Source organism: Thermobia domestica, chromosome 12 (genome assembly GCF_964235325.1).
Source record: "Thermobia domestica chromosome 12, izTheDome1.hap1.1, whole genome shotgun sequence".
NCBI lineage: Eukaryota > Metazoa > Arthropoda > Insecta > Zygentoma > Lepismatidae > Thermobia > Thermobia domestica.
The window spans coordinates 30,595,229-30,611,788 of record NC_137465.1 but is presented as its reverse complement, the minus strand read 5'-3'; the positions used below and the strand labels follow the sequence as shown (position 1 = coordinate 30,611,788).

At 37.1% G+C, this 16,560-nt stretch overlaps 1 protein-coding gene across 1 annotated transcript; it reads right to left on the bottom strand.

Annotated features, from left to right (window-relative positions):
• Positions 1-321: 321 nt before the first annotated feature.
• On the bottom strand, positions 322-13,940 carry RpL24-like (ribosomal protein L24-like). Its single transcript, XM_081733583.1, has 3 exons — positions 13,688-13,940; positions 9,381-9,567; positions 322-629 (listed from the first exon to the last, which is right to left on the bottom strand). Exons 1-3 carry the CDS (start codon positions 13,766-13,768, stop codon positions 403-405), a joined length of 495 nt encoding a protein of 164 aa, XP_081589709.1. The 5' UTR covers positions 13,769-13,940; the 3' UTR covers positions 322-402.
• Between the last annotated feature and the right edge of the window lie 2,620 nt (positions 13,941-16,560).

Genomic DNA, 16,560 nt, shown 5'->3' with positions numbered 1-16,560 from the left:
TTCACTGGCGAAGGCCACAAGACTGAATGACAAATCGGCAAACACAGCTGAGGTCATTCACTTCTTTCCCCAAAGCAAAGGTTTCCTCCGTACGAGAAAAATGAAATCTTTAAGTTTTACGTCCCACGGTTATGCCGGTTATTCCTCCGTACGAGAGCGGCGGGAGTGGGGCCGAAGTATGTTTTATATATGTTCCAAGGGCATACTTGAAATAGAAACGCTCTAAAGACTTAAAAAAATAAGAAGGGGATTGATTACGAATAAAAAAGAAGAAAAGACTGAAGGAGTTAAAGTGATGCGTCAGTAATGAAATAACTAAGATTTAACTTAACCATTTATTGTTAGAAATTATTTTTTTTTATTTACTTGACAATAAAATTACAAATTCGTTTTGTTACATCCTTACTCGTCTGTTGGCATTTCGGTATCCGATTCGTGCACCTCCTCCACCAACCGTTCTTCTGTTCTTTGTTTTAGCCCTGCCGCAGGAGATCGAATCACAGATATATCTCTCTTCACTTCGTTGATATCTCTCTGTCTCTCCACTTCACGGCCTTTCCTCAGCCTTTGCATTATGTAATGCGATTGACGCCGTTGTCTAATAGTCTCGATTTTCTTTGTTGCCTCCACTAAGGGAAAAAAAAAACAATAATAATTATACATATTCTTTTTAGTATAGTGTCCTAAAATTAAAGCAGATCTGGATATATGAAAACGATTTTGCTCGTGTACTGAAATGTGCATACGGAAGCTGCACAAAAATGCCATATGTGACGTGTTGGTACGTGTCTTACTCCAACAAGATCCGAACGGGGAGTTACGATGGAAGCCATTCTTTTAAGTATATGGGAGCTTTGCTCTCCCTTTTTTATTCAATTTTTACTTTTAAACAATTTTTACTTAGAACATTTGTGTTTGTTCCAATCTTCACTGTATTATAAATATTTTCTATATGTTTGGAGCCGCTTTTCTCCCTCCAATACATCTTAAATAGTTAAAAACAAGTTCCCTTTTAACCCGCTAATCGTTCATATTTGATGGGCCATTTTGTGCTACACAAATATTTTATAACAATTTTTAGTGAATAGTCGACCTTGGCTTGCTTCAGGCTTCAGCTGCGACTTTTAAACCTTATTCCTCACAAGCGGGAAAAAACAAACAAACAAACAAACACACACAACTGACGTAGAAGTTAAGGTTGTGTAACAGTGAAAGTACCGAATAATAATGGTAATTTTTCTGGCAGAGATAAGCTATGAAAGAATTGTGACATAGCGTAGAGACAAGGAAATTACTGGGATGAGTGTTGCAGCTGTCGTGATCCGTAACACATAAGACCACCCGTTAAATACTATCTACAGAACGTACCCGTTGCCCGGAATAGGCCCCGAGACTTAGCGACGAATTCTGTTCTGTGCTACATACGTCGGAAAGCTAATACAAACTACCAACAGGAGATGGCCACGAGAGTCAACGTGGTTCAATAGACAATCAATACTACCATTCAACGTTGGTTGCTGAAATGCACTTCCAAGGTCTGTATATAAATCTTCAATCGCGCACTTCCAAGAACGAAAGACCATCTGCCACATGAGCACCATCTGAAACTTCGTTGGTTGGTTGGACTGGAATTCAGCGAGGCTATATGAGACATAAACCTATAGATTAAAATGAGATCCGAATCATATGATCTCCCATCGAGAATCGAACCAGTTCTCTCACGCCGAAGGCGCGTACGCTAACCTTACAGCCATGAGGGAGCAAGAGGAAACCTTGTGTTAATATTGAATGAGTCATACACAATTATCCCCAAGCTGGAGGATTTGTCAACTACTACAGGAAAAGTTTTCCAAAGAAATTTGTACTTGCACGGAGAGGGCATCCCAACCATTCGCAATTTATATGGACAAAGCATGCAGCCATAGGAACAAAGTATATAAACTGTTAATCTTACGAGAGAAGTGTGAAGGAATACCCATACTCAATTTCAAGCGCGTCATAGAGCGATTGTCAACAACAGCTGTGGCGCAACAGAATACAATCTTTGATAGTTGCACAGTATTTCTTGAGGCACAGCGTCAAAATCGCTCATTTACCCCGATCTGCATTAAGAAGTAAGTCACAAAAGTAAATTATGACGTAGGCAAACTCATTTGTCTACAACTAAATAGGATTAACCAGTTGTACTAGCTAGTTTAGTGACATAATCGCCGTGTGTACATTACAAAATAATAATTTATGAAAACCAATACATTAATTAACAATAATAATGGAAAATACACAGAGGGAATTAACTTACAGTCATCAGTTCATCACATCACAAAAGGTATGGTACAAAAATGCTACGTTATGTTTTGGACTATAGTACACAAGTCACAGTATGGTATAAATAGTAACACATTTATTCCAAAATAAAGCATATTTAGCCATAAAAATAACAGCAAATCCACCTGCACTATATTCAATATTAAATCCGGTATACACAATGCTATATTTTGTTACACAAATACTCTTTTACATAATACTAAGTCCAGGAGAGTTTAAGGTAATTAGGTAAAACAATTAGCTATATCGGCCTCTTTCATCAGTGGGAAGCTTTAGTATAAGGGACATTTAAATGAAACCCGGTCACTAGTGTAAAGTAACGGTAACGATTGTATTAACTCAAAAATGTAGTTATACACAATACACATACTCACACATCTAGTGATACACAGTACACATACTCAAAAATAGTCGCCAAAACTGTTGGTACATTTATCCCATTGCGACACTAACCGGTCGACTCCATCCTTGAAGAAGCTAGTAGGCTGCTGTTGGATTCAGGCCTGGACCCAATCACACACTTCGTCGTCTGTTGCGAATCGATGTCCGCGAATAGCTTGTTTTAGAGGTCCAAACACATGAAAATCACACGGTGAAAGGTCGGGACTGTACGGTGGATGCTCCAGCGTTTCCCACCGGAAGTGCTGCAATGTCCTCTTCACGGCATTAACCGTGTGTGGGCGGACGTTATCACGCAGGAAGATAACGCCATTAGATAACATACCTCAGCGTTTCGACTTGATGGCTCGTCTAAGGTTCTGTAAAGTGGCTTGATAACGCTGGGCATTGATGGTGGTACCCCGTTCCAAGAACTCGACAAGCAGTGGGCCTTGTGGTCAAAAAAGACGGACATCATGACCATATCAGAACTGGTGTGCATGTCCTTTGATTTCTTTGGAGGTGGTGAAGTCGTATGTTTCCACTGCTTGCTCTGATGCTTGGTTTCCGATTCAAAATGGTGACACTATGTTTCGTCCCCTGTGACAATACGCGAAAGAAAGACGTATTTCTCCTCATGATAACGTTGCAGATGTCTCAAAGACAGCGCTATTCGCGTATTGCGCTGTTCGGCGGTCAGTTGGTGGGGAACCTACTGCGCAAATTTTTCGAAAGTTCAAGTGTTGATGCATTATGGTGTGGGCGGTGGCCACTCTAATACTCAGTAACCGATGGATCTCGTCCACGGTGATTCTGCGGTTGTCCAAGACTAAAGCATTCACTTCTGCAATCATTTCCGGTGTGATGACACGATGACCCTGTCCAGGACGAGCATCGTCTTCCAGTGACTCGCGCCCCTCAAGGAATCTTTTGCGCCATTCAACAACACTTGCACGACTCAGACTGTACTCACCGTACACAGCCTTCATCCATCGATACATTTCACGGCCTCCAACCCCTCCGCCGCCAAAATTCGAATCACTCCTCGTTGTTCCTGCTTACCTGCCTGCATGTTCGGTAGTGGATGATAACTTGTGTGACCACCTTCTCTTCGGCGTGAAACCACACTGGCTCTATGCAACGTCAAACGGTGCGCACGCGTCAGTCTCTCTACCAATCGATGGCGCCACCATACCCGCAGTTACGTGGTGCCACCTTACATGTAAGGCAGTTATGCGCACTGACCAGGATTCATTTGAATGTTCCTCATAATTCCGGAAAATTCTCACGGTTAAAGCTAACCATCTCAACTGTAAACTATTAACACCTGACGGCTTGTCGAAAGGTAGCGGAGGTTTTGAGATATGAATTCCCGTAAGATTTTTACTAAACATCTTTTGCTCCAAGGGAATATACCAGATTAGTTTTCAGGAAGAGAAAGGTATGTATAATACATGTATTAAACATATTGTAGTAATTTTTTCTAGTACTGTATATCGTCATGATTACTCTATATACATTATTTCGAAGTAGCTGTCGTGTCATTGCTTATTAAAATTTTACAATCAAGTAATATTAAAAGATCCTATTCTAAACATACATCAATCACACTTATTTTCTGCAAGTTGGCTACTTTTCAATGGAAGTGATGGTGGCCAAATGTGAGTTTGACCATTGAATCATTATTGTTATTATTATTATTATTATTATTATTATTATTATTATTATTATTATTATTTACACCTTTTTCTTGGAAGTGCAACCATGAAAATGACTTTGGTAATGAATGGTTTATTTTTATATTTAAGTCTCGAAGCTCCTTGTTCAACAGTCTCTTAAAATGAATAAAACTGTTAAATAAAACAATTTCTCATCAATATGTATGCCGATCTCGACACACACAACCTTGAATGTGCCATCAGATCTACCATAGACAACCAAACGATAAACGTGAATGCTTGTTGAAGTCATTAAACGTTCTTCACAGTAGATCAGTTGAGTTGAGTTGATTTTAGTTTATCGTCCCTTTCAGCAGCGAGGCTATATGAGACGTGGACCTACTGATTAACATGGAATCCGAACCATATGAGCTCCCGCCGGGAATCGAACCCGGGTCTCCCACGCCAAAGGCGCGTACGCTAACCGCTTAGCCACGGAGGAGCTCTTCACAGTAGATCAGATCAGTGTTTGACATCAACTGCGCCCTGAGCATCGCAGACTATAAACAACCACACTTCTCCACCACGATCTTTCTGCCCTTTAATAACAACAAATAAGAACAATGACATGCCAGTTTTGGTTCGGGAGAGAACCCTCCCATTATCCACCGCCAACAGATCCGCCATCTTCCGGACTGGTAATGAATAACAAATATTAGACCTTAAATACCTTAAAACAAATATTAGAATATTGTTGGCGAGAATATAAATTCAATCTTTTAAGGCATCGAGGGCCTCTCCTATGAAAGCAGTAGGAGGTGGTGGTAAGTTTAGGAAAGACGAACCGATCGCATAGCCTACAATGATGAATTATATCACTCGTGCGGTCAAATTGCTTGCACTCTGGCTAGGACAGAGCCAAGACCTACCATTCATCACTCTCGCTGCTACAAGATTACATTGATACAGAGATACAGTTCACAATGAGCAACGCGTCTCGCATCTTTCGACATATTGGACTACGAAAGTAAAAATATCAGTAAAAACCAAAATCAACCAAGATTATGCATTCCGTGTCTAAAAGACTTTCTCCTCTTTTCTTTTAAAAAGTTACCTTGAATTTTGGAAACAAAGTGATGATTTTTTTAGGTTTTCTAGTTTCTCAGGTAATGGTTTAAAACATTCATCTTGTGGTTTCATGATTGTCACCATCTCAGCCCGGTCTGTTGTCACTCATTGTTTAAATTCCAAGTTGTCTGGCATCATCTTTAGATTTATCGAACATTTTAATCCAGATTTCTCTGGCTGGAAAATTCTCATATGAATTCATCGTGCAATCATAAAAATGTTCCTTGTAATGAATGAGATTTTTACCATAGTTTTCTTTTATATAGTTACACATTCTATTAAAAGATGAACTTTTTATCCTATGTCCCATCAGAGACATCATACTTCAAACTTTGCACAAATTTCAGGTTAAAATAAATAAATAAATCTGTTGTTACTCTAGTTACAGTGCGCAGTACCATACATAATTAAAAAAAAAATCATCCGTTCATTATATACTTGTTTTAAAAAGTGGAATTTGAAACATTTAGCTACTAAACTTAGGCAATAACTTTCATCTATTGGGTTCAATTAAGAATTTTCATGCGAAGAGAGAAAATTAAAAAGGAGAAAGTGCTGAAGAAAATTGTGTTTGTTGCAATGGTTTTGAATAATCCTGTCCTAAGATATGCAATTTTACGCCAACTGCGAAGCCAGTAACTGGCACGCATTGCTCAACAAAAATGGCCATCACTCACATGGGGTGGAATTAAAACTTTTAAAATCAGTTTTGTGCTGCCAATTCATATGGTAATACTATATAGAAATTAATACGAAGGCCCTGCCGAAAGTTTTTAGCTCTGACCACAAGAAGCATCGAACTGGAACAAAATATTTACAGTTTTTCAAAGTACATTCCACGGACACAAATACACTTTTGCATCCTTTCAAACCACTTAGAAAACTGACCATTCCACACACTTTCGTCTATATGGTTCACAGACTCCAAATAAGGACCAATCGCATCATTATCCGATGAAAAGCAACGTCCACGCAAGTGTTTCTTCACTTTGGGAAACAAAAAAATCGCACAAGGCCAAGTCCGGCGAATAGGGTGGATGTGGCAGCACTTTGACTCCTTCCTGGTTCAAAAAGTCTACAGTTCTTGCAGCACTGTGGGGGGCACTTGCATTGTCATGATGCAACAGAAGATGGCCGAGTTTTGATCTTGGATGTTGGGCCTTCCAATTCTTGAACACAGTGGGAAGACAAAATGTTGAGTACCACTCAGCATTCACCGTACACCGACTATCAAGTACTACAGTCGCAACATGTCCCTTCCATGAGGAAAAAGACGCAACCATTTTCTTTCCAACATTCCGACTCTTCACTTTGGTTGAGGGATCTTCATTCTCGAAGCACCACACTTGCAACTGCTGCTTGGTAAGCGGATCATATCGATAAATCCACGTTTCGTCACCCGTGATGATGTTGTAAACATCACGATTTGCCCCTTGGTTGAATTTATTCAACATAAATTCACACCATTCCACCCTACCCTCTTTTTCCTTTTCCGTGAGTAAATGGGGGACGCAACGAGAACACCTTTCCTAAGACCCAAGTGTTCATGCATAATTGTCTGTACTGCTGTTGACCAAATGTTGAGAATCGCTTCGATCTCCAGGAAAGATACATGCGGATCATCTTTCACCATTTGCTTCATAGCTTTGATGTTTTCGTGAGTCACTGCAGTGTTCTGCCGTCCGGAACGAGGTTCATCTTCAAGTGACGTACGTCTCCTTTGAAATTCCCGAAACGAAACTTTGACCCCGCGGTTAAGCCCTCCTTGTAATCGTAGAAAATCATAGCGCGAAAGTCACGTCTTGACAGCTCCATGGTTAACTAGACAATGGGTCACGCGCGCTTCCTTATCTCTTTTATCTCTGACCATGCTATCACAGACTCATTGTTGCCAAAGTCACAAAATATCAGCGTGTCGAATGCAATAAACAAAATGTTGCTGTGATGTTAAATTATTGCGCTGCTAAAAACTTTCGGAATGGCCACCGTAAATAAAAGAAAACAAGAATTTTAGGAATGATCCATAAAATGCACCAAACGACTGCGATATTGGTCAATAATTAGTTTTTGGTTCAGGGGCCAAAAATTTTGAACGGCCTCTAAATCCGTTTTTTTTTTTTTTTTTTTTTTTTTTTTTTTTTTTTTTTTTTTTTTTTTTATACGGAATAAGCACATCATTCTGAGTCAAGTGATAGTTTGGGTTTGGTTACATTATATGTAGTTCTCCAGATATAAAGCATACAAGAAAATCGTTGCTTGAAATTTTGATTCAAAATTAAAACGGTTAAGCAATCATCGTTGGATCACTTCATATGGATTGACAGTACTATGTTTATCAATCAAGTGTACTAAAACACAGTATGAAAGAATGGTGAGAATTCCAACGCAAATACTTCATTAAGGTTGGTGTAAAGGGACATGTTTTGCCCATAGATGTCACTACGGTCTCCGTACCTCTATCGTACTCTTCGTACCTTTCACGAAAATTTACAATATCTTTTACAAATTTCAACCTAGAGACTTCAAATTTTTAGAGGAGAAACTTCATAACCTATCGAAGGCAACAATCCGTGCCGATTTTTAATTTATAATTTTCTTCAGCGTTGAAACAGTTCCACTGTTAAAGGTTAGGATATCCATTTCAACAATCAAGCTATTTCAACAATGAAGAAAATTACAAATAAAAAATCGGCAGGGATTGTTGCCTTCGATAGGTTATGAAGTTCCTTAACTCAAAGTCTGAAGTCTATAAGTTTAAATTTATAAGAGAAATCGTGAATTTTAGTGAATGGTAAAAAATACATGAGAGAGATACGGAGACTGTAGTGACATCTATCGGCAAAACTTGTCCCTTTACACCAACCTTAATTACAAATCGCCAGATTTACAAGATACTGGTTAGGGCAAAGAAAGGGAAGCCATAAACGTAGAAGGAGAATTTAGTTGAAAGAGAACTGCAAATGCGTAAGTTAACGGAGTTAAAAAATAATATATATATATATATATATAACAATGATATAGTTCGCAGGCAACGTTAGTTTTCTGAAAGGACTTGTGCGAAGGATGGTAATAGCTACTTGCCGGAAAGTACACCGTTGAATAAATAGAAGGGATTTACGTGGGTCAGTCAGAAAGTCAGTTGCACTCCGTAAATATTTTCGGTCAAAGGCTATTTTGATGAAACTATGTGGCAACACTGCAGACATGTTGCTGTATCGTGTGACGCAGCGACTTTCACGAGGCAAGTGAAGGTGTTTTGATAATTAGTCGTGAACATGTCTCGACAGCTGCAAGTGGCATTCAAATTGGAAATGCGTGCCGTGATTCGTTTCTTGTGGGCGAAAAGGTATAACTGCACTGAAATTTATCGGCAGTTACAAGAACTGTATGGTGAAAATGCTATGCCACGTCAAGCATGCAGCACAATGTGCGAACTTCTGACAAAGTTTAGGTGGGAAGAGTGGGATCATCATCCTTATAGCCCAGACCTTTTGCCGAGTGACTTCCATGTGTTTGGTCCCATGAAAGACGAACATTCAAACATGACGATACCACTCGAATGACGAGGTGAAAGCTGCAGCCTAAGAATGGTTATCGGGCATTGGACGGGATTTCTTTGCAGAAGACATAAAAACAAAACTTATACTACGCCTCAACAAACGCTTAAATAACGGAGGTTATTAAGCTGAAGCAGATTGTGAATAGAACTTTACGATATAAAAAAAAAAAGTTTTTGTAAAATTTCTATCTTGTTTCATTTTCTAAAGCAGGGCAACTAAATTTCTGACTGACCCTCGTATTTTGGGTAAGTTCAGTTTTATGCATCCTATTGAATCAAATTTCAAGCATATTCCAACAATATAATAGTATTCTCGTAGAAAAAGTGCTCACCTATATTTTGCCACAATTCTCTGTTATATTTTACAGGTCGATTTCTTCTCTTTTCGAATTCAAATGATGGATCTACTGCAAGTTCCTTTCCGACTGCCTTTCTGTATGCTTTCGTCCATCTAACTTTTCTCGGGTTCTTCTTCTTCTTGAAGGCTCTGTGACACTTTGAACGACAGAACTTGAAAATCTGAAAGAAAAGAAACAATCAATTACTCCCTTTGATTACCGAAATAATGAAAAGAATGGAAGTAAATTAAATCTTACAATACTTAAAAATATCGGAATACAACACACTTCTGGTGCGACGTTTCCATATTTAAAAAGTACACAGGGTGCTTTTAAAACACACACAGGATAAATGATGGATTCAAAACAGCGAGTCGTATAAACATCAAATGGCTTCAAAACATGACGTCATAATTTAAAATTCTGAAGTTGGTAACCGTGACGTCAGCATCTCACGAATAACAAGCAGGCAGTTGATATAAGGCGACGCGGTTTAGAAGATATAGGATCCTATGGTTAGCTGGATATAAATCGTGTGTTGCACTATATGAGTGTTTCGAGGGGGCGCAGTGGATCAGTGGTAGAGCGTTTACCTCTGATGTGTGGGGTCCCTGGTTCGATCTCAGCTCGCGCCAAGTGGACTTGGTGGTGGACAAATGTAGTGTGAATGAATTTTCTCGGGGTTCTCCCGTTTCCTCCCACTTTCTTCATTTCATTCTCATTATCACCTTCTCCTTTAGCTTTCCCGGCATAATCGTGTGAAGTAAAACAAAGACTTCATTGATATAAATGTTTCGCAAAGTTTACAGAAACAACTTCCGATGACAACATAAAAAAGTGACAAGAGATGAACTAATTTGTGTGAAACGCATGTTGTAGAAGATTTTCTTTTATTATTAATATTATTATTATTAATTATCACATCTTAAAGATCTGACACCCTGAGACTCCCGGTTGTGAAAGAATAGTAAAAAATAGATTTTGGACGTCAATGGAGCACAGTTGAGAGCCTGACATTAAACAGCTATACATCGAAGTCAAAATTTTAAGTTTATGGAACGTTTTAAAAGTTATTTAATGCTTATATGCAAATATGTCGGAACTTTCAAAAACACTTTGAACAGTGTTTAAATTAAAACTCACTTTGTTTGTTTTACCCGGTTACAGGATTATTGACCCCTTGAGTCTGGGGTCAGAGATAAACAACGTCTGCAATATAGAGTTGTAGCGCGGAAAGTGCAAATACATTTCCACATACTTTCTTCACAATTTTGCTCTGAATCTAGAAGTAGTGTTGTTGCAAACGAAACTAACTAACTCCATCCCTCTCTCATATATATATATACACCTGGGTACACAAATGCTTCCTTTCGGAGGTTTCAGACTGCAGAGAACACGTAAAAATGAACTTTACTCACGAACACAATGGGACCAACAGCCCATGTGCGGTATCCAGAAATACATGTTTCACAACCCTAAGGTACTCACGCAACAATTTTTATAGAGGGAGTTTGGCTACGGGCATACAATCTGAAGTACTCCCCAACTACATGTATAAAAGTTGTTGCGGAAGTACTACAGGATTGTGAAACTTTAATATTTGCATAGGTCACACACTAGTTGCTAAGTGAATTCTTGACCCAACTACGGTCATTCCCATATTTTGGAGCTATGGATCTTTAAAGTTGATTTTTTCATGCTTTCGGCAGCCTGTAACTCCGAAAGAAACCATTTGTGCAGCCAGGTTGGTCTATACTTTTTATCTTGGTGTCAGGAATCACCTCTCAATGTTGTCGGTGTTGTTTTCAAACACTCTGTATATAGTTCAAGTGTCATAAATAAAATATATGTATAGTACACGAAATTTAAGACAAAAGCCAGAAAAGGTAAAATATAAACAAATAACAAAAGAAGAAGAGGAACAAAGATATCAAATATGGTATAAACTAAATTGCAGACACAAGAAAACGCGAGAAAGAGGGAAGAATGAAAAAGAATAAATAATGCATTAAAAGAAATTGCCCAAGTAGTAATATGAAAAACCAGGGAAGACGACGAGGAATGAAGAAAGATTTGATGAGGATTCCAAGGAAACAATAGAGAAAAGGATCGAATCAAGAAGAAAACTGATACCAAATTAGACAAGAGACACCTGTGAGAGATAAAAAGGAATTGAAAGAAATCGAAAACAGAATGTGCAGAAAAGATAATATGCTTTTTTTTTTAAAAAAAAATCGAGTTATTACGTCAACAACAAGGAAATTTTATACTGCAATGAATAAATATACAAGAAATCAACCTAGATTAAATGGATGTACAAACGAGAATGGAAAAATAATAGGAGAAAAAGAGATGATGAAGAGATGGTTAGAATATTTCGAAGAGCAACAAACCTGGAAAGAAGATAAAGAAAAGAGACGAGAAAACCCAAGACAAAGACAGAAGACATTAAAACAGAACTACTTAAGGAAATTAAAACAGTAATTAAGAACCTGAAAAATTATATCGTACCTGGGGAATATGAATTGGTGGCAAAACCATTTAAACTTGGGATAAAACAATGCTAGAAGAGAGATATGCATTAATAAATAGGATATGGAACAAAGAGAAAGTTCTAGAAGAAAAGAAAATTAGAATAATCTGCCAGATATTCAGATTCCATTACTTTTTTTGTTGTTGTTTTCTAGCTGCCTATTCGTAGGGTGCTGAAATATACATTCTTGGATGACGTATGTGTGACATTCTTTAAGCTGATATGGAAAGCCATATCACTGCTTTTCTATTCGATAACGCGTGTTGCAACGTAGGCCTAGTTCTTTCACACTTTTGGACGGCCCTACGTTTGAAACTATGCTCTTTTCCACACAGGTCAATATGTCCTTGCTATTTTGATGTGAGGAATCACTTCTTACAGTTTGTTGGTATGGTAATCCTGCATATGAAAGATTATATAGAATTACTTAAAAAAAAAAAAAAAAAAAAAAAAAAAACACCCAGAGAACTGTCATTCAAAGCACAGTACTTACGTACATAGAAGAGTCAACTGTGCTTTTCACCTTATAGGAGTTATTTATAATATTTCGACATGAATATTTTCCTCCAAAATGAAAAACTGGACTTTATTGTTTTGCGTACTGTACGAACCATATAAACGAGTGCCAATAGTACAGTATATCCCACGAAACGCGGATGGGACTTAACGTATTCCCTTTGTACGACAAAAGAATTACAAAGTTCCATGTGCACAATAGAACATTAATGCTTAAATGGTATTTTCCGAGGCAACAGAGCTTTAAATGTACATACAAAACTTAAAAGAACACAACCTTGCCTCCTGTGGACGCATTTCCGTTCGGCCGGCCAGCTTCACTCTACCCTGACTTGGTTAGTTAGCATTCGTGCCTTTATTGGTAATCTAACACTGGTTAGATCGTGTTTATTGCACTGTAGTTTTATGGTACATATCCAGACGCTTGTTTATATACAAGCCGTGATCCTAATTTTTAAACAATTTTTTCTGATGGTCCACTTGAACAACATTTATCGTAGGTGGAACATACTATGTAGCATTGCAAGAAGTATGTTTAGCAGAAGAGGTCCAGAAGCACGTAAAAAACACAAAATTTACAGAAATGGATGATGCAAGTACTTAGACGTAAACATATCTAACGTAAACTAAACTAAACTGAACTAACCCAATAAGCGGAATTCTATCATTTTTTGTAAAATTATGCTGGACACCTACACTAACATAACATAAACTAACCTAACCTAATGTTAACAGAAATTATTCTCTTTTAAGAAACAAGAGCTGGACCCTGCTCTGCTAAACAGAGGCCCACTGCAAATAATTTGGAGGGCAATAGGAAGAAAATTAGTGAAGATTATAATTTTTAACAAGTATTTCAAGTGGTTCTCTTGCATTTAACCTGCACAATTTCGGCTAATATTTAGCAGAAGGGGTCCAGCAATTGTTTGTAAAAAAATGTTACAATTTTGGTAATTTCTGTTCACATTAGGTTAGTTTAGGTGACTTTGGGTTAGGTTAGTTTATGTTAGTGTAGGAGTCCAGAATAATTTTCCAAATATATAATTTCGCTTATTTCTGCTTATATTAGGATAGTTTTGGTTACGTTATGTTACGTCTAACTACTAGCATAATCCATTTCTCCTGTAATTTGTGCTTTTTACGTGCTTCTGGACCCCTTCTGCTAATCATAATCAACTATTTCTTTCTAAAATGTTTGAACAGTGCGAGTCCTAAAACTTAGTTGATATCTATCAATATTATTTCACTTTACCTTGCAATCATTTCTGACAAATTGGATTCCATGGCCTGGATATATAGGTGATGAACAAAAATAGCACTTTTCAATACGCATGATGGTGCACTAAAAAATGTTCATAGCACTAACACAATAGTTTTTCCTTGAAAGTTATTTAAACGCACACTCCACACTATTTCCCTGATAAAAATATTAGCTCCAGAATTAATGTTGCCATGCATTCAGCATGTGTAGTTGTAAATCTACGAAAAGACAAATGACAACCACAGAGTTTCGATGCTCTTCTTAAAAGTAGTGTTGCCAACAAGTTGATACAAAAAGTCGTTTAATAGCAAATGAAATGACTCCAATTTTAGGTGAAAAGTCGCTAAAAAAAAAAAAAAAAATAGATTACCCTCTTGGGATTTCACCTCTTTCTTTTTCTCCCTCATACACTTTTATATAATATAATATAATATTATTGTCCTTAATATAATATAATATAATATTATATTATTGTTCTTAATATAATATAATATTATTGTTCTCATAGTCTGTGTTTCTACACATATATTGTTAAATTGTCTTGCATTGTTAAATTTGTCTACATACATAAAATATAGTGCGTTGAAACGAAATCCAAAATAGGTTTAGATAAACGAGCAAAAGTAAAAGTCTACAAAGAAAAAAATCTTACACACTTCACATCTACTCACGATTCTACAGATAATCGGAAGCTCTGCAAGCTAAAGGAAATTAAACGTTGGAGTTGATCCTCATTAGAGGGCAAGACATAGCAGCAATCAAAGAGGGAATATGGAGATAAGTGCTATGTACTTTCCTAGATTGTTAATACTTGCGCTAATGCAAATAAGCAAAAGGGAAATAAGCATATATTTGAACTGATTCGAGCTAATAGTACATGATTACAGGTCAATTTGTCGCAGCACAAAAGTAACTAGATTTGTAACGAAGTCGCCAAATTCGCATTCAAAAATCACCAAAAAAGTCTCTAATCGGAAATTTTTTTGTCGTTATCCTGGAAGTCATCCCTAGATTTACTGACTTTTTCCTCAAAATGGCAAAACTGCTTAAAAGTATCAAGCCTGTGTCAGACGGGTCTGAAGAAAGGATGCGATTCACGATCTTTAACTGGCGATCTTACTAAAAATCATGTGAAATCGAGTGAGAACTGACTTGTCCTTACTCCAGGTTGAAATTTTCTGCTGTCCTTATGTGGATCCTGGCTTGGAAGAAATAGAAGTAGTTGCTATTTTCTCTTGGACTTGCATACAACTACCAATAAGAAAAGAGTAGCCCCTAAAAACTGCAATAATAAAGGCAATAGAGAAGATATGCAGTGAAGTAAGTAGTGTCCGCCGCCGCCCGAACACTACTAGCATAATAAATGTAATTACATATGTAAAAGATGAAAAATAGGTGATTTATTGTGTATTTCAGATGTAAAGCATCACGGGCAATAGCCAATGGTGCGCGATATTCCGCGCGGTGTTGCCGGATCATGGACTCCCCTTTCCCTTCTCGCTCTTCCTCCAGTTGAGATTATGACATACATTTGCAACATTATTCGCAATGTAAATATACTATTCCAGCAAACTCAAGAATTTTGACTGTGCATCCTAGAAGTATATAGGAGCGACTAAATTACTTACCTATTAACTTTTCCAGTGGATATGCTAAAACACTCGTCTTCAACACTGCTTTCACTATCGTCTATGGCAGTTAATATTTCGTCATTGTCTGAATCTGAGTCTTGTAAATTTATTATCATGGGTTTAACACAAAAAATAATTCTTTGAGCCTGATTTCGTAGCACTTTATTTTTTATTTTTATTTTTTTTTAAAGAAAGCTCCGCACTTGTACTCGGTTTGCTTAAAGACTGTAAACTATAATTTTGGAGAAGAAACGAACTACCACGAAAGAAAGTAACTCAGACACTGAGGAATTCTGTTTATGCTAGAAGAGAAGTTACGTGCCAACATAACCAGCACCTTTGTTTCCTTCTCAGTTTTCATAACAAATAACATTCTTGAGCTTGGTCTAGGTCACACAAAAACAATCCGTCTGATTCCTAAGCAAGTCCATATGATCGAGTTTGTTTTGGGTTACGATAATTTACGACACCATTCAGACGCCTGGTGCTTTTGAATCCCTGTTGGAGGAGGAAAGAGGGAATAAGTGGTCGCATATATGTAAGGTAGTGAAGGAAAAAAAATACTGCGTTTTTTCTGTCGAGTAAGGAAGAATTTATCCCGAAGTAAATTTCAAAACAATATTACGAACTTCCCATACTTTGTTCTTACGATGTTAGGCATATTATATATATATATATATATATATATATATATATATATATATATATATATATATATATATATATATATATATATATATAATTAATCAGATTCCAAAGGCGTGTAGCCACGGGGGAAAAGGGGGTCCTTTCTTTTCAAACTATTTTCAACTCCAAAATGAGGTTCGTGGTATGTGTTTAATAAACTTATTTAATAGTTAATGCAAATGAGGGACGTTTATAATAAAATATGAAAATTAAAAAAAAATCAAACATCATCAATACGGTTTCTGTACCTAATTAAAACAACTAAAATTAACCATATGCTTTATATTCTCATTTCCCTAACTGGGAGCACACCGTATGAACTCTCTATTAGATTATTGCATAATAATATCTGAGTTGATATTTTTTCGAGGTTTTTTTCCTTTACTGTTTTAACCCATATAAATACAAAGTCAGATAAACAGACTGCTATAAACAGCATTTGTTTTCTTATGAATAGATTATTGATTCATCTACAATCCGATTTTCAACTCAGTACTGTCAAGATTCGTCTTTTGATAAGGTAGCATCGTGAAAATATAACATGTG